The sequence below is a fragment of the Lampetra planeri genome, chromosome 13, assembly GCF_965212315.1.
Source record: "Lampetra planeri chromosome 13, kcLamPlan1.2.h2, whole genome shotgun sequence".
NCBI lineage: Eukaryota > Metazoa > Chordata > Hyperoartia > Petromyzontiformes > Petromyzontidae > Lampetra > Lampetra planeri.
The window spans coordinates 4,818,834-4,838,540 of record NC_136119.1 but is presented as its reverse complement, the minus strand read 5'-3'; the positions used below and the strand labels follow the sequence as shown (position 1 = coordinate 4,838,540).

At 41.4% G+C, this 19,707-nt stretch overlaps 2 protein-coding genes across 4 annotated transcripts in view; one reads left to right on the top strand and one right to left on the bottom strand.

Moving 5' to 3' along the window:
• Positions 1–5,885: 5,885 nt before the first annotated feature.
• IDNK (IDNK gluconokinase) lies at positions 5,886–14,326 on the top strand. Of its 2 annotated transcripts, XM_078599930.1 has the most exons (6): positions 5,940–6,025; positions 6,955–7,292; positions 7,860–7,890; positions 9,129–9,215; positions 9,735–9,775; positions 9,953–14,326. In XM_078599930.1, the coding sequence occupies exons 2-6, from the start codon at positions 7,252–7,254 to the stop codon at positions 10,287–10,289; spliced, it is 537 nt and encodes a 178-aa protein (XP_078456056.1). In that variant the 5' UTR covers positions 5,940–6,025; positions 6,955–7,251; the 3' UTR covers positions 10,290–14,326. The 2 variants fall into 2 exon arrangements, with proteins under 2 accessions (XP_078456054.1, XP_078456056.1); XM_078599928.1 differs by lacking the exon at positions 6,955–7,292 and having other exon boundaries at positions 5,886–6,025.
• The window catches only part of MEGF10 (multiple EGF like domains 10), a 106,229-nt gene continuing 100,427 nt past the window's right edge, over positions 13,906–19,707 (bottom strand). For both annotated transcript variants that reach the window (XM_078599926.1, XM_078599927.1), the window contains exon 24: positions 13,906–19,695. In XM_078599926.1, the coding sequence (XP_078456052.1) occupies positions 19,484–19,695 (212 nt within the window). In that variant the 3' untranslated portion in view covers positions 13,906–19,483. The remainder of the gene's footprint in view (positions 19,696–19,707) is intronic.

Below are 19,707 nucleotides of genomic sequence, written 5' to 3'. Positions count from 1 at the left end.
ATCACATTGTACCAACTGTTCAATACAGGATACACAGGAAACAATGCCGCTAGTACACTTTACAATTGCAGCACACACAATGTTATAACATCACTCTCCTTACAGGCCGTGTACATATCAACCACCATTCAACACAACGTGCCTTATACTACATATACAACGTCCAACAATACACAACACATCCAGCCCGTGCAATTGGACGCGAATGCGCGCGTGCGCCCAGAATTGACCAACGCACCACCGGTGCTTGCCCCCCATCATCTGGGCTGCGACGGCAACGAATGCAACACAATCAATTGTCAGCGTGCGGCGGTAACAATGAGGCCCGTTACGTTACAACGTCAAAGAGTTCTCACAGCGGGGGGGGGATGCACGCGCGCGCGCGCACGATACCACACCGGAGCGCTTCCTTGTGCACGAGATGAAGAGTCTTTGCCCCTGACCGACGCGCGAACATCCTGGTTGGCCGTTCACTCACTCGCTCCTCCTTCTCGTGTGCCGCACGCTGTCGGGTGATGCTGGGAGCGAGAGCCCTGGCAGCTTCCCTTGCTCTTCTCATCCTCCTCCTCCTCGTCCTCTGCACCACCCTCCCCCTCCCACGGCCCCCCCTGCTCGCGTATTCATCTCCGCTGGGGATGATCTGCCCGGCAGATGACGCCTCCTTGGACACGAACGGGATGTGTGCAGCCAAGGGCACTTGGCGTGGCAGCTTTGCTGTTTCGTGCCGTTGAAAGTAAGGCGAGAGCCATCCTCGTTTCGCTGAGGTTATGCGGCACTTTGATTACACTATGGAACACAATTTTTGTTCCTGGGTGGTAAGTGTTATTTCGTAATTGCTTATGCCTAAAAACTATATAAAATGGCTATTATACACCACAAACTTTGCTTTTGTGACCAGGACAGTGATATTTTGAAATGTACCTATTTTTCAATGAGAAAACAGGCGAATTTGTGTCTTTTCGCTTACACAAAGTCAGAAAAAAACATGTGACTCAAAATTAACATCTATTTATACTAAAGTAATAAAAAAATGACTACAAAAAATTTAGAAGTGAGTAGTTTTTAGAGATTTATGATTATACTGTAAATCACGAATCAGCCCCCAAATATAGTTTCCCATCATGTTCTCGTTATACTGTCCTTGGTAGCGGCGTTCAAAGTCCAGTATATCCTGGTGGAAGCGCTCGCCTTGTTCCTCCGAGTTCGCTCCCATGTTCTCCTTGAATTGATCAAGATGAGCATCAAGGGTATGGACTTGAGGGACATCCTACAGCCCATTGTGCCGTAGTTGTTCACCAAAGTCTCAACCAGCTCCACATAGTTTTCGACCTTGTGATTTTCCAGGAAGCCACGAACCACCGTGACAAAGCTGTTCCAAGCCGCTTTCTCCTTGCTAGTGAGCTTCTTGGGGAATTCGTTGCACTCCAGGATCTTCTTTATCTGTGGTCCGACGAAGACACCGGCTTTGGCATTTGCCTCAGACAGCTTAGGGAAGAAGTCTTGAAGGTACTTGAAGGGTGCCGACTCCTTATCTACAGCTCTGACAAATTGTTTCATAAGGCCCAATTTGATGTGCAGTGGTGGCATCAGCACCTTTCGCGGGTCCACCAGTGGCTCCCACTTGACATTGTTCCTCCCCACAGAGAACTCGGTCTGCTGTGGCCAATCCCGCCTGTGGTAGTGTGACTTGGTGTCTAAATCTTTTGTAGTCATTTTTGTATTATGTTAGTATGTTAACTGGTTAATTTTGATTTATATGTTGTTTTCTAACTTAAACATGAACGAAAAGACAAATTCGCCCGTTTTCTCATTGAGAATAGGTACATTTCGAAATATCACTGTCCTGACTCTTTAGTTCTTTCGGTAAAGTTAATGGAGAATATATATTCAACTCCAGACCAGGGTCTTAGCTTACACGTCCTAAATCCTGTTCGTTTCAACAAATGCATTTAGGGTGTAGTGAATTTAATGAAATCCAGCGATTGTCAGCATTATGGGGCTTTTGCAATTACTCGTGCATTTCATTATTCAAATATCGCCATCATCATGTTAATCGTCACCTTTGTCCAAAACCATATTCAAGTTTGGTCACACAATGGTGAACACTATCATCATTTAAACTGGTACAAAACTGACACCTTTATTCAAGGCATCATGTTTGCAATAACCACAACACAAGTAGTCAAAAAAGCAAACAAAAAGAAGCAACTCTGATAATGATAATAATATGCACTGTCCTTGAAGTTGATTGGTCCACACCCGAGACGGCTTTCTTTAGAGCCTAGTCCCCATTGGTGTTGGACCAGATGACACCAGAAGGCGTACAACTCAAACACAGTGCAATATCAGAGTATTATCATCGTTATTACATTGCAACCTCTTCACCACGTTATACTTAACGCCAATTTTATGCTGCTCCAAACTACAGTAATATTTCATGCATATCATTGATACTACATGTGAATGCTCTTCTTTGAATTCACTTTCAACGTGCGCGTTTTGGCCTTGAGGAATTAACTTCAATGCTACTTAGCTTATTTCAGAGGACAATAAAAAATCTCCTGCCATTCGTGACAAATCCACGAATGCAGTGGCAAGCCTTCATCTGTCAGCGCAGATTGATTCCACAGCCGTCGTTTAACAGAGCACGATTTGAAATGATAAGTGATTGTTGAATGAGACGGCTCATTTATAAAGTTGGCACTGTACTATATAATTGTTAGATTGGATTTTGACTTAAAACTTTCGTGCCTGCAGGAATTCATATTCTTGGTTCTTTCGGTAAAGTCACGTAGATAGAATTAAAAAAAAGCACAAAACCACGACGTTTCGATCGCAACACAAGCGGTCTTCATCAGGCGGAGATAAATGAGGGGGCAAGCCTCCAAATGCAACTGCTTCTAAGGGCTTTCAGTGTGAGCAAAGCTGTGCGGCGTCAAGTTAGACAATGGGGGGAGGGAGGGGGGGTAGAGATAGGGGGGAGAAAGGGGGGGTAGAGATAGGGGGGAGAAAGGGAGGGGTAGAGATAGGGGGAGGAGAGGGCGATAGAGATGGGGGGGGGGCATTGCACCTCGCTACACCCATCCACACTGCTGACGGTAGATGTTGACAAGAAAACACAAATCAAGTCATGACCCAAAGTGGTTGATGACATCCTTCCAATAATTGCTGAGTTTAAAACCGTCCTCTCGGTGAAATGTAACCGTTCGGATAGCTACAAACTTAGTGCTTCTTGGAAGCGAATCATCAAATAATGCATTGTTTAAATGCATGCCTATACAGGTCACCATATTGAATGGTGATTACCTGTGAGCTGACAATAACAGGCACTGCTATTTTAGAGCACACAAACTACAGGAGGTACAATAACAATGTGCATGCACAATGTACGTTGATTACCATATAAATAACCCAACCTCTAATTGATACCCATTGTAGTTTATATGCATTCATTACCCCCCCCCCCCCCCCCCCCCCGTTTTGTACGTGAAGGGCTCACAAGTGACGTCATCACATCTACATTTCTATTTAAGGAACGAAACAGGAAGGAGGATTTATCCACAAATCTGGCTGTTGCCTGATGAAGCTAGTTGTAATTACTGGTGAAACGTTGTACTCAGATTGTAAATGTTGTGGATTTGCTCTCCAACACACCGGTGTGCTGTACTAGTGACGAATTGGCATGTTCTGTTTACGTGACAACCCTTACTCGTTGTCTGTGTTGGTTGGTGGCTGGTTTAACGACACATTTATTTTACGCGATCTTACTAAAAAAAACCTGTATTATGGAGCACATAGCTTTTGAAAAGAACAACATACTCGAGTCCAAGTTTCCCACTCATACAAACGCACAATGGTTTATCCTGAAAGTACACACGAATTCTCAGGGGGGAGATATAAACAGAATTCAATATGCATCGTTTACTTACTGCACCAAAGACTAAATCAATGCGGCATCGTTACAAAGCTATATAGCTCGAGCACATGCGGACATGATGCGGTAAAAAAAGGTAAAAGCGCAGCCCTGGAAATGTCTCGCTCAAGTTATTATTTGCTCTACTGCTTCGCGCTGGCCACTTATCCAATTCGTCATGAAAGCCACAATGTATTGGATAAAGCCATTCAGACTCTGTCTCCTCGACAGACCTGTTCTCCACCTGAGGACGGCTACTTGCGTTGTGGCCGAAACGTCGTGAGAATTATTTTATAATGCTTTATTTTTATTATTTTATTATTTCCATTCTACGTGACTTTACCGAAAGAACCGAGAAGATGGATAAAGCCTTGTTAATAAAGAATGCAACATCCTCTTCCGCCGGGTCCCCTGCATCTTTCCTCCCCTAGTACCCCGTAGATTTTCTCCGGGAACGGTGGTTACTACCCACGTACCCAGAAAGCCCCCTCTCCCCCACACCCTAAAGAATGATTCAAAGGGGCCGTCCATAAATGACGTCACGCACCTAGGGGGGGGGGGGGTCAGACATTTGTAACAATGTGTGACGAGGTGGGGGGGGGTTGAGAAATGTGACGTCACATCAAAATGCGCAACTTTAAATAATTGTGAAAACAACACTCCTACAACATCAGAGTGCAGCGCCACATTAAATACGCACGCCAATGACAATAGTTTAAAGCGATTTGAAGCATGTTTTATTTTTGTGACGAGGGGCGGGGGCGTCAAAATCATCCAAAATCGCGTGACGTCATTTATGGACGGCCCCAAACGACAAAGCACCCCGTGCTCAATATTGAATGTACCAGTTGCTCACGCTGCTGTTGGTGCTAGAGGGAGCTCTGGAGAGCACCTCTCGAATATTTGTAGCCTCCTGATCAACGTTGAACAGATGTATCAGAAGATTTGTGAGTTCCCACACTTTATCCCACCACACGCCACCTCCCGATGGACTGTGGTGGATCAGCAGTGATTTATATGTCGGGTGGACAGATGCGAAGGTAGGAGTATGGCAACTTCTGCATTGCAAGGCGAATGTGCTAAAAATACTGAATAAACGAAAAAAAAACGTGGCTTACATTATGAAACTAACTTTTGCACTACATATATAATTGCCCTTATTGTTTAGTGATGCTCCTTCGTTGCCAGTGGTGCAAAAGGGCAATTGACACTCTTTAATAAGTGGATTTTTAAATAAATAAATAAAATAGTGGACGTTCAGCACATTCTATTTTCCATTTTCCCGAATGTCGCCTGTTACATATATTATATTTTTTTCTGTTAAGGCCACGTTGTAATTGACTATTGTGTTAAGCTCTTTACGTGTTCATGTAAATGTAGAATCATCTTGAATATCCTTGCCAACGGTTAACATTGAAGCCTTCCATTGCAAATATATTCGCTGTGCTATTTCATGTCGCTTCTTGTTGTTTGCACTCCCATCACCAACGCAGTGGATGCTGTTGCCGCCGCTGCCGAGGGCTTCATTGGAGGGTGGGTGTTGGTGGTGGCGTGGAGGCAGTGAGCTCGAGCCCACTATGCTAAGGGGACGTCCATAAATGACGTCACGCAATTTTGGACGATTTTGGACCCCCCCCTCGTCACACGGCGTCACAAAAAGTCAGACCCCCCCCCCCTAAAATATGACGTCACAAAGCTCTGCCCCCCCCCCCCAAATAAAACATGCTTCAAATCGCTTTAAGCTATTGTCATTGTAGTGCGTATTTAATGTGGCGCTGCACTCTGATGTTGTAGGAGAAAACATTTATTTAAATTATATTTAATTAACTGGAACGTGTTGTATATATTTATTGAAAGTTTCGCATGTTGATGTGACGTCACATTTCTCACCGTCACACATCGTCACATATCGTCACAAATAACCCCCCACCCCACCCCTAGGTGCGTGACGTCATTCAAGGACGACCCCTAATGCCGCGGTCACATGACGCGCGCTGCTACGACGTTTGCGGAAGCACGCGGTTGCTTGACGTTGCTGCGAATAAAATTATCGCATGGGGGCTGCAGTTCAACGATGATTGTGGTTCTCATGGGGGTGTGTGGATGCGGAAAGTAAGAGGCGTTCGTTGTGCGTTTGTTTATTTGCGTTGCTTCCTTGACACACATCACGGCTCATGCGGACAGATCGAGACGGACGTAAAGCAGTCTGGTAGCAGATTTGCGAGCTCAAACTGTGTGGGGGGGGGAGGGTTGACTCAGCCCATCATCCCACCGGGGATCGATACAATTAATATCACTTTGTGGTGAAGTTTTAACAGAGGTTGTGCTGTGGGACTCGGCCCTGTTATGGGAATATGGCATTTGCCACCACTGCCTCAGGCCTGTAAAACAGGCGGTGGTTACTGACTCTAATTAAGACATCGACCATTCGCGGATAAATCTGTACAGGGAGAGTCCTGGGATTTGGCGAATTGTGTGTGCAGATGTGTGGGGAGCGGTGGCGCAGTGGTTAGTGCACTGCGCTGTCAACGCGGAAGCCTGTGTTGTGTTTTTTATTCCACTGCTAGTATCAGTGGTGGGTGATACCTGAACCGGTCATGGGCCCCCAAGCCTAGGTCGACTCAGCCTTAAACGAATGTGTACCATCTTCTTGGTTCTTTCGGTAAAGTCACGTAGAAGGGAAGTACACGTCTGTCGATAAGACAGTATTATCGACAGACATGTTCTTCACCTGAGGACGGCTGCTTGCGTTGTGGCCGAAACGTGAGAATTATTTTATTATGTTTTATTTTTATTTTATTACTTCCCTTCTACGTGACTTTACCGAAAGAACCAAGAAGATGAATCCCTGCAGTCACGAAAGCTTTCAATCGGAATGTGTACCAATTCTAGATTTGAAGCTTTCGTAACTGCAAGGATTCATACTCTTTAGTTTTTTCGGTAAAGTCACGTAGGTAAAAAAAGAAATTTTTAAAATAAATTATTATTTTATTTTTTATTAATTTTAATTTCATGTTTTTACCTACGTGAATGTGTACCAGCCTGGTGCGGTGCGTGAGCATCAGCACCGAGGAGACAAAGGCGGACTGGCGTGAATGCTGGACACACCAAGAGCCTTTGCAGGCTACATGGCCCATCGTTGCTCGCTGTCGTGTCATTTCAGCTGTCTTGGTTGTAATGACAATTTCAGTAATGGCATTGTGGGTCTAATGCAGGGGTCGGCAACCAAAGATTACAAGAAGAGCCATTTTTTCTAGAATTCGGTGGAAAAAAAAGCATCATGTCCAAGGTACAGTCCTTTATAAATAACTATCACGAAGCAGTCCTTACAGAGCCTCATGCGGCTCCGTATCCGCCGGTTGCAGACCCCTGGTCTAAGGTAAGCCGATTTGCAATTATATCAGTTGCAAATGTTTTAGTTGACATTTCAGCAAACGGGGAAGACGATCAAGCACGTGGTATCCTCACTGTCGTGTTGCGCCACGGTCACGCCACATACAAATTGATCCAAGGACAACCCCAGGATCAATGTGGCCGGAATCCAATTAAAGTCCCTAATGTCAGGACAGATTTACATGAACATCTCATGCGTCTTGTCTTTGTATATGAAGTACCAGTAGTGTATGCTCTGTATGGTGCAATGAAGTCTTGTATGGTGTTTATGTTGAAGTCGCCTGTTGTCCAGTCACAATACAGTGTTCATGACGGTCCTGCATTGGAATGGTTGGCCAGTGTGATTAGAAACGGGTGGCTTTGTGTGGAAGGGAAATGCTTGGTGAGAAATCTCACCATGCGTAGACATGAGGGTGACACTCAACACTGCCATCTCTTGGCCACAGTCAAATGTTTATAGGAGGCATAATTCTTTGCTGATATTGTAATGTATATCGGACGTTTTACATCTTAACATTTACTGACGATGTTCATGGCCGTTTTTCTTGCATAGGTCGACGATTGGAAACACGCTTTCTGAAAAGGTAAAATAACCGTCATGTAAAACCAATGGTTTATGCAACAAAATTACTTTTAGATGGCTTTCCAGTGACCAGGGCTTCACATTTTTCTAATATTACTACTGGGTTTTTACTTTTCAATCTCCCAAAATCAGAAAGGGCCTTAAATTAACCTTTAAGGTATTAAATTGAACCTTCAATTACCCAGTATAAAGCAGCACTAAAACATAAAAGAAAGGGATAAAAAGGAATTGAATTTTTTTTCAATAGAACTATTAACCTTTCAGTTATAAGCAGTGAACACTCCACCATGCACCATTAAGCAATATACGTGTAAAAGATGTACGACATCAATTACATGTTACATTACCTTCCCTTGTTCACACGGTATGAGTCATGTCAATTGCTATAAGAATTCAGAATTGAAGTGTGCTTACAGTCTCATGTATGTAAAGACAGAATCTTGTCTTTAGGTGTTGTTTGTAGTCTACCACTAACTGCAGACGTCCATTTAATCTAAATTACCTCTACCATATGTTGCTCCTTTACGAATAGTTAAATCATCGACCGCAGTCACAAGTTCCATAATTTACCATTTCAACTTGTGCAAAACGGGCGGAGAGCAGTGCTCATTAATACTGAAACATGTTGCAATGCGGTACGCATTTGAGTGAAGATTGCAAAATTTCGCTCTGTTTCTGTCTTTCCTTGTTCCGAGGGTTGGCTCTGAGATTGTCTTACACCACAGGGCTCTCTCTCTTTCTCTCCCCGGCAATTCTTGCGATTTTGTCCCATTTTGAGCCTTGTGCAAGCAAAAACAGGGTTATCAATACAGGTTTTTCTTGGTCGACCACGGCCTCACATTTCTAGGCCCAAGCCTGTAGCGCTCTAAATATAGGATGCCGCAGTAGTAGCATGTGTTCCTCACCAAGAATTGACCCTGGGTTTGATTCCAGACCTGGGTACATTTCAGTGTGCCGTTTGTATGTTCTCTCTATGCTCTGCATTAGTGTTTTTTTCAAGGTTCTCCAGTTTACATCCGTAACTAATACAAAAAAAATAACTGTAACCGGTATTGCCCATACTTCCCCATTACTGAAGAATTATGTGCATATTATTTAATTGGGATTACGCAAAGCAGCAACAAAAACTTGGCAGGACCCACTTGAAAGAGAGCCTTGAGACTCAGTTGGGCTCTCCTGGGTATATGATTTCAGGATCTGAGAGACACCCAATTAATGGATAATGCTTCTTCGTTGCAGATGAATTGGAAGTTTCTGGATGCTGATGATTTTCATCCACAGTGCAACAAAGATAAAATGCAAAAAGGCATATCTCTCACAGATGAGGTAAGGATGTTAAGATAATACATTGTTAAACATACGGTACACATATGATCTGAATTTCACTCCAGTAAAAAAATTGTCTTAATGCAAATTACATGAGGTTTAAAAACATAAAATGCATAGGTAGTGAAAACGTTCTTAAAAGTACATATTTTTTTACAAAAGTAAACACCACAAATTAACATTATTTTATAGTCCAAATGCTAATTCCAGTGAACTTAGAGCTTCACATTGTGCCTGTATCGGCACAGCTTGAAAGTACAGTTTACCACTTAAAGATGTTTGCGAAAAGGTTGACCAATTCCACCTGATATTTAATTGCTGTCAACTTGCAGCGACATGCATGACATATTTCGATGCATACAAAAAAACATAATGAAATTGTAAGAATCATTTTGAAAATAAACACCTAAATAATTATTTTATTGTAGCGTATAAATAGATAGTTTTTGTAGGTACGTTCTGTATTTGTATGCATTTATTTTTAAAATGTTTTTTGGCACATGGAATGTATTTTTATAGGACAGGTTCCCTTGGCTGATGTCATTGCACAGTTTTCTAAGGTGAGATGGGTAATTATTTTTCTTGTAATGATGGTTACAGTCACAATATATGCTTACACGTACATATTAATGCCGCTATTCTAAATGATGCACACATTTTCACAGCGATCACCTTCTTAGCACACCGCCTGCATTCACCTTCTCCGCGCTGATGAATTGTTTTTCTGATGAACTAAGGGAAACTGCTGGAGGTGGTGGGAATGTAATCCTGGCGTGCTCTGCACTCAAGAAAGCCTATAGAGGAATACTCGCAAATGGCACAACGGACAAACGGGAGACGGAGCTTGAGGTCTTATTTGTGCATCTCCATGCTTCAGCAGAGACGATCAGAAGGAGACTGCAACAAAGACAAGGACACTTCATGTCTCCAGAACTTCTGCACTCTCAGCTGGCCACACTGGAACCTCCCGCAGCAGGGGAATATTTTATTAGCATCGATGTAGACAGAGACTTGAGTGCAATAGCCACAGATATAATTAAGCATTTGGTGAATATTACACAGCTTCAGGATTGATATCAGAGTGAAGTTATGCATACTTAAACACAGAGGCGTGGTTTCTCTGTGTGCCTATGTATGTCTCTCTCTCTATGTATCTCTGTGATATCTGTCTCTACTTATATGTCTGTCTATATGTCTCTGGTTCTGTGTTTTATCTCTCTCTCAAACTTAGCATTCTCAGGAAGAACGTAATCAACCAGGTAGGGTGTTGACTATTATGTTATCCGACTCTCTGTTGTATTACATTACATTTCTAAGTATACTAGATTTAAAACATAATAAAATAATTCTCACAACGTTTCGGCCACAACGCAAGCAGCCGTCCTCAGGTGAAGAACAGGTCTGTCGATAAGACAGTCTGTCTGGATGATAGGCTCTGCGAGAAGAACAGGTTTGTCGATAAGACAGAGTCTGTCTTATCAACAGACCTGTTCTTCACCTGAGGACGGCTGCTTGCGTTGTGGCCGAAACGTCGTGAGAATTATTTTATTATGTTTTATTTTTATTATTTTATTATTTCCATTCTACGTGACTTTACCGAAAGAACCAAGAAGATGAATCCCTGCAGTCACGAAAGCTTTAAATCGAAATATACTAGATTTGTGTTTCTATTTCATTTATACCTGATGATGATTGTTTGTGTTGCAATCGAAACGTCGTATGCTAGTATTTAATTTATTATTTTATCTTTATATGTGACTTTACCGAAAGAACCAAAGAGTGAAAGCCAGTTCTAATCTAAAAACGCTAGTCGACTTAGCACAAAACGAGGAAAGCATTGCAATCCAGAAGAACCTTTTAGCTGCTACCCTATTTCCCGTGATTTCTGTTGTTTGTGAGTGCCATTGGGTCCACCAACCTCATTATTCACAGCCAAATTCTTCCAATTGCCCACGATTATATGCACTGGATAATAGGCTCTGCGAGATTGTTCCCCCACATTGTCATTTATAAAAGGCGTTATCCTATATATGTCATGGTTAAAATATGAAATTGCCAAAAAAATTTTAGCGTGACAGGCATTGAGCAAATGCAGTAATGTTATTTTGAGTATGAATGTAGAACGCAGCAAGTACGTGTAAGATATTTTAATTATGATGGATGCAGTGTAAAACAAAATGATCTGTCATGAAAAGTAAACATTGTTGAATCTGAAAGTGTAAGCAGCCTGTAATGCTTATGAAGCATGACACAAAGCAATGCATAACAATTACGGACCATGAATTATGTCTGTATTGCTTTGCCATAATACCGGTTTTATTATGGGACATATACAGGAAATTAAATACTGTACACTTAAAATGGGTAGAATTCATGCTAATTATTACACGCTTTTTATTAACTCTGTCATTGTATCCTCAAATCTTGTAACTAAATTTTAACCCACTTCTCAATGTGGTATCGACTGCAAACTTGGTATACTTATGTCATACTGATGACAATACTATATTCTATCATAAAAAATAAGTATATATATTTTTAAACATATTTTTGATGTTATGTTTCGGCTTGGGTATAATTGTCCACGCTCAACTCACGTTGGCTGTAAATCACCATGGTCCCTTACGTTATGGCAAGCTTCGGGGCCACTTCCTGGAGTTTTTCCATTACTAGTACGGTACATTTCATTAAAGCGTGTTTACATTTTATAATATTACTTATCTTATGTTGCGATTGGCTATTTTAACGGAGTGTATAAAAATACAGATTTAATCAAACTGCTTCAAATTTTGAAATGTTAAACCGTTGAAAATATGTTTCTGTGTGCCATGTATGAGCAGATAATATTTAGAGGCTTCCATGATGTTTTTGGATGGCTTTGAGTTGAATATTCTTGCTTTTTACCAGTTACCCAGTACCTGCCGGTTCGAGAGCCATCTATGTAAGCCGATGCAGCAGATGTCTTCTTCGGAATGCTGCCAGGTTGGCTTTGAGGAGGGATTATGGACATATGGCACGACCACTAGAGTACATAAGCATGTATCCTCATCATCCTATAGTATTGTGCACTATGCGGTATTTCCACAATCCTATGACCAGGTTCCTCAACTTTAGATCCATGGACTCACCCTTATGCTCTGTGTGGTTTTCATTAAAGAAAGTGAGATGTATGTCACACGCCACAATATTTCAACAACAGTATTCCAAAGTAGTTCCCAGAACAGCATTCCAGACTGTTCCAGATAAAATTAAGCACGCAACTTATTCCATTCTTGCACTCTGTCGGTTCTATGCAGTAATTGAATTCGAGAGGAGTGTCTTGCAGGATATCGTGGCCTGGTTAAAAGTTTGTATCGGAATCATTTATATTGTTTACTTATCTTATAATGTGCCCTCTCCTTCTCTACGTAAATTTTTTGATCAAATTATTTAGGAATGCATCGTGTAATTCACATTTCGTTCATATTTATACAAACATTAAAAGAAAAAGTTGATGGGCCTATTAACCTTTCAGACTTATGTTAACTATTGGCATTTGTTTAAACCCGTAAACTCTGGGCCAGTTTTTCAGATGTCGGCCTCATCAGCACAGTCGGGAATACTAACACACACTGCTGGTTTGCCAGATGTTATAACTAAATGCCTATCACATTCACATTGCTTATGAAAGTTAATTGCTCCTGCATGCAAAAAAGCACGTGGGTTCCAGGGAGAGGATGTCAACTGGTGCTCATCTGCTCAGGTTTATTATGCTCTCAAGACAATCATCAGCAGATGAAATTCTATATGCACAGTACATTGAGGAGGTGAACGAAATATTTTACAAATAATGATCTGCTCATAAAACTTCTGCAAAATAAGGTATATATTAAGACATTCACATGCAGAAGAAATGTATTATAATTCTAGATTAATATCACTGGTACTAGTTACAGTAATTGATTATTGTATAGTTAAATGACTTGTAAGCCGATGTATTGTATGTCTGGCCAGGTGGCTGGAGCAGTAGAGTGAGTGGCTCACAATTGAAAGTTTTTTGGTTGGGAGATGACTTAGCCCATCATCATTCTGGGGTAAGTAAAATGAAAACTACATTGGATAAGTCAACGATAGTTGTCCTATGGAAGAACTCGCCCCCACCATAGGAACGTGGAACTTCCATCACTGGCTCAGGGCTGTAAACGGAAGATGAGCACCACTTCGATGCTCACATTGAGCAGAAAATCACATTTATATTTTGTACGTTTAATACCCGTTCCAAAAATGTTATGACAGCCCTGCTGTTAGTGCATGTATATAGCATATGTGCAGTAATTACTAAGTTAAACCTGTACGTGATATGAATATACATTTTCTCAGAAGTCATTTTATATTTTTAAAAAATTTAGGCGATTTAGATTATTTTTAAAGTTCACTTGCTTGCGCGCTTACGACCGTGCAAATCTTTCGGTCGTTTTTTAACCCACTTCCCGTGATCCAATCGAGCTGACATTTTACACAGACTCGTTGTGCGTGACAATTTATTTTCGTGAAATTTTTTTTCCAAGATTTTACACTTTTTAGCAAAAAAAAATTAGATTTAATTACCAATTGCTTAATGGTGGCAGGCAATCATCTGACCCATAGGTGGCAGCCATCTCAAGCCAGAAGACGAGAGGACTCTAGCCGCCCGTTTCAAAGACCAATGTGGGCTGGGTTGTGGCCCATTGAACACGCATATAAAGGATTTATAGTGAAAAACTTTGCTTTTACGGGTTAATTTTTTAAACAATGAACACTGCCTTAGTACATGTATTTTAGCAGATACCAACTGTGGAAGTTGTACAAATATAATTCAGTTGAGAATTGACGCTACACATCGTTTAAAGGCACAACGAAATAAGACGAGTCACAACGCTTAGCATACATCAACTTTATTGGCACATAATGTAGCTTATATTACATATTAACAAAATGCAATTGTACGGTTAAAACAGTAATCTCGAGTCAGCGATTACTCATCTTGGCATTTTCAGATGATCTATTTGAAAGCGTGTAAATGTATTGGCACGTATGACGCGTGTTTCTCTTTAGCTGCCATTGCATGAAATAAACTAATGAGCCATAGTTAACCATGAATGGATATTCTTCTGAATGTGACGTATGGAAGCGTGTTGTTATCCATCACTTTCACACAAACATGTATTTTAACAACATATGCGTAAAAAAGAATAGTAAAAAAAAGAGAAATTCCGAAAACCTTTGCTTGAGCTCATTCATGATGTACAAGAATATTTGTATACTCATTTTTTATTTCAGCAGAAATTACAGTATAGGTCGTGTATGCATACCTGGACAATAAAACACAAGAGAACTTTAACCTTTTTCTCGAAAAAAGTTTGAGATCTTAATGGATGAAGAGGATCTCTGTGAATGTGAAATAAAAACTAGGTTACTTATTCAATTCTACCATGTTTACATATGACTACACGTAAGATGCATTGCTATTTTATGTTTCTTAATACTGTGTACTCGGTAAACTCTTTAATTGACTGGGCATTTCATAATAAAATCTTATCTATCAATGGAAACATAGCCATTGGTTTCAAAACTCAAATGTATGTGGTAGAGGATGCGCTAAGCTTTCAGTTTTCAATAGCATGTACTCAAACGTACACGTAACAAAAAGTACCGCACGATGGTTTTTACTCCTTACGGAAGAACAAAAACACTTTCTAAAAGCCAATGTCTGAAATAACTGATGGTGAAGTCTACAGTTTATTAAAACTACATTCCTCGACTCAAGTCTCATTTGAGTGGGCCACATTTTTCGTGATGACTCTCAGTACAAGGTTGTCACACGTTGCATGTGGAATGCACTGAATATAGAGCTATGAAAATGCAGTGAGTATGAACATTTTCTCCATGTGGCAAGGGGCGATTGATCACACTCCCAAACCTCTGCAATTTGGGTCCCGATAAAATGTGTCGGAATTAACAAAGAAAGTTAAAATACATATATCATATATAGCTAGATAATAGGAGTTCAAGAATTCCTGACTGTCTTCTTGGTTCTTACGGTACCGAAAGAACCAAGAAGATGAATCCCTGTAGTCACGAAAGCTTTAAATCGAAATTCCTGACTGGTAATTTAGAACGTTAAATGGTTTATGTTCGCCTTAAGTTAGTCTTAATCAGTTTGTGTTAGTTGCCATGCTTTCATGTGAAATTATCTGGACTTTAGATCTACTGTATACATGGCTATAACCTGCCTGTGTTGAAGAATATTGTTTCGCAAACCTCACATGCACTCTGCAGCTCTTTGCGAGGTTCTTTCCTATGCACCGTCACTGGCATCCAGTAAGTAAATCTTCACTCTCATGGAGAAAAAAAAGTATAATTTGAGTGCAAACATTAAAAAAAAAATTTGCTTCTTGAATCCTACCGGGGGAAAATACTAAAGGGCCAAAGCAACGCAACATTGGATTAATGTGATAGCGCTTCCATTTGCTAAGAATGCAATGCTTTCCTGAGACAATTACAAGACGCAGCATGCAACCCCCTTTGTGAGCGGAGCAGATTATAATAACCCCATCCCATAGCTGGGTTGACTCCCCCATTACCAATTAAATTAACTTCAATGCGTCGCATATATCCTATCTAATTCGTACAATGGGATCCTAATTTACAGGATATACAAGTGCTGCAGTTTTTAGTTTACCACGTAGGCTTTCGCGACCAATATCATCCATATGATATTGGACTGTAGTTTTTAGATTACGTAAATAGGACTAATGGAAATAATGGTCAATTACATGCTCATCAAGGTGGCTGGTTTGCGAGCTCTTTGAACGTGTGTTAGTACATCAAGTTATATTCAGGAACTGTATATGTAATCACTAATGAATGGCCAGCGGTTTGTTTATACTGAAATGACTGGCGGCTGTATGGCACATCAGTTGTAGAGGACGTTCCCCCCATTTAACATAGAAGCAAACACCTATGTCCCTTGCCTCGTCACCTGAATTAACCGTCTGGAATAATATTCCAGACAATTACTGGCCGACAAGATTGCAAAATAAGATGAAGTGTATACTATTCTGCAGAGGTGTGGACTCGAGTCATGTGACTTGGACTCGAGTCAGACTCGAGTCATGAATTTGATGACTTGCGACTCGACTTGGACTTGCATAACAATGACTTTGTCCCACCTATGAGATGTGGACTCGAGTCATGTGACTTGGACTCGAGTCAGACTCGAGTCATGAATTTGATGACTTGCGACTCGACTTGGACTTGCATAACAATGACTTTGTCCCACCTCTGCTATTCTGATGTCACCAGTCCTGTGGCCACATGCCAGCCTCAAGAACCGCTCCCCTAAATGGACAGTGCTTTATTGGCAGTGACTTGTTTAGTGTCCCAGCACAGCATTCTGGAGTTAAAATTAGGCAAATTTCACTTTGTCTCACCTTGCCGTACAACTGCACAGTTGAAGTGAGTACGCATTTGTCGTGTTCACAGACGAAATAAATTGTGATTTCTTGCTCAAATGAGTCTTGAGGCGGTACTCCTCTCCTGTTTACAGCCCGGGGAGCCTGTGGTGGCAATTCTCAAATTAACATGATGGGGCAAAGTATATCCAGAGGACAACCACTGTTGACTTCCCACTCAAAGTGGTACTTATTCGACCACAGCGGGATAAACAGGCCAAGTCAACCTCCGACCAGTATTTGAATGGTGACCTTTGCACTGCGAGCCACGTGCTCTCCAGCTACCGCTTAGCCACCCGGCCGGTTTACGGACAGGCAGCAAGTAATTGATCCAGCGCTGAAACGAAGAGGTCTGTGAGGGTATGAACATTTGGCTTCTACAAGAGAAACCGTGGTCTCCTTGGTTATATTCTACAAAACGTACGGATGACTGTGGAAATAAGAACACGAGACATGCTTAAAAATATTAAAAAATAGTGTTTCCAGTTACCCAGCAACTGAGACTTTTTTTTTACAATTATTTATGGAATAAAAAACAATAATGCAATGCTGTATCTTTTTTTACAAGGCATGTAGTATCTGTTTTGAGGACGTTACAGATATGATGCAAAATTCATGACAAAGCTAGTTGACTTAATGCTGGTAAATACTGTGTAGGAATTGTGTTTACAAAAATATGAAGTTATGCCTCTTATTGAATATATATATGTACCGTAATGCTAATCCACCATATAGGATGAGATGTAATATTTGGGGGGGGGGGGGGGAATATACTAAAAATGCACTGTGAACTCTGAAGCAAATTCATACAAGCAGATAACTAGAATTGGGACCAAAGCTTGAGGAATGATGTGAAGTAGCATGCGCACATCCACACTGCCATGGTAAAAAATACAAAAGCTAATGTAACTTAAAAAAAAATCATGATAATCATAATACAAAACCACATACACATAAAAAATACGGGTATTAACTCGGAAAAGTGGAACAATCACACATCATGCACCGTGTATCAATCCGTTTGCGATGTAAGGTTTCCATTCTCCAAAATAGTCTACGTTCATCATTACAGTACAGTATTTACAATTTACAAAGATCACTGCAAACGCGAAAATTTTGATTTCTGGCTTATATTGAAAGAGTTATAGAGATGGAGGTCTGACCTCGCCTTTTAAATGTTTATATGCTACAGTCGTCAGGCAAAGTAACACTTTGTTAAGCCTATAGTTTCAAGCGACCCATTACAATATGGTCCAACATGCAGAGCAAGCAGAATGCTTTAAGTAGGGAAACCTTTAAAAGCAAAGCTCCGTACAATAAATGTGGCGACTGTAATAATACAAGGATGTTCCTACACAGAAACAAACTCTGCACCCTCAGTTCTTTGGCTAATTAAATATAGACCTTCATTTCTTTATTTGTTGTTTTGCTTTTTATCCTTCCGATTTTCTTTTCCCTTGGTTTTATTCGCTGCTTTAACTTTAGCGTGAATCTCTTTAGCAAGAGCTGGGACTTCATGAACACATCATCCCTTTTAAAACATGACTTTCACAAAAGTACCTTGTTGTGCCTTGCAAGATGAACCTCTACGTGCAAAGATCTGGTCACGTGTGACATATGCCGCTAGACATGACTAAAACGCAAACTAAAATATCCTTAACTTTATTCCTCATAACGGTGAAGAGGCTGCATGTCTCCACCGGCGAGGAACAGAAGGAGTTTTGATTAAGTGTTGACTTTCTGTTTAATTCATGTGAACAGATTGCTGGATTTTTCCTAAAGCTTGAAAAGTATAAATCATAATAACAATTTACAACCCTCTGCCGATCCGCTGCTGGATGAAGGCCTGTCCACGCCATGTCGGTCGTCTGGGCTTGTTTGACCATGCTTCACATTGTTCAGTGCTCCGATTAGCATGGTTGGCTCTGTACCGTACGAAAGAAGTTCAATATACATACATACGAACGGGGGGATTTTATATCTGGGACCCGTGCAGATATCACTCTCCATTGATGATAGCTGTAGCCGAGAATAAAACAAAATCAGGTTGGCAGGGTTTTCATAGGGCCATGCGCCACCCACTGTGCTACTTTTCCTCACTGAAAGACAAATGTAACGGTCCCTAATGGTGTTTTATGTAGCAACTACGATACGCTGAACAGCAATTCCTGTCTCACTTCACTACATCCAGAATTATTACCCAATTATCATGAGAATTACTCTCCTGTGCAACAGCTTCAGGTCTCTGCACTTTTACATTATCAAACCGCCATTACGTTGACTTTGTTCGATAAGCCGTCATAACTTAAAAACAAAATGAACGTAATACTCGTTGCCTGTATCTGATAGCGGGTCAAAAAAACTCCTCATTTAAGAAATTCCACAGCACGTATTCTTATACAGCCCCTCTACTTGAAGTGAACACCATTCAAGCACTTCTCACATTGTACAATGTACTTGTACGTGTTTGGAAAAATATAATTTTGCAATGCTGGCAATTCATATTACAGAAAGGGAATGATCAATCCAGATTTTCAGGAATATTTTAAATTCTAAATTTTTTTTAGAGTTCATACTTGGACAGGGCAGGGGGGGGGCGAGGTACGGGCGAGAAAAAAACAAGAACACGTTAAGAGAATTTACATTCGTTCAGCACTCCTTGCCCGATGACATCTCACTTTGAGTCAAAGGCGGGGGGGGGGGGGCACCGTCGCTTTTCAAATTTTTGCCGGCAGCACAGTGGCCCGCTGGACCCCCCGACCCGTGTCTAGGTCCGTGATGCGGTGGAGCCACGAGTCACGACTTGCCGCCCCCCCCGCCGCCGCCGCCGTCGTCCTCGGGAGAGGACTCGACGTGAACGGGCGAGGAGCAGGGAGACGAGGAGGGGCTCAGACGGGCCGGCAGGAGGTCGTAGTGGCCGGGGATGTGGCTGTTTCTTGGGAGGTCGTACGGGCTCTGTCCGAATGCTCCGACGTTGCCGTATGTACCGGGCAGCGTCATGGTGGGCTCTGCGAGCGGCA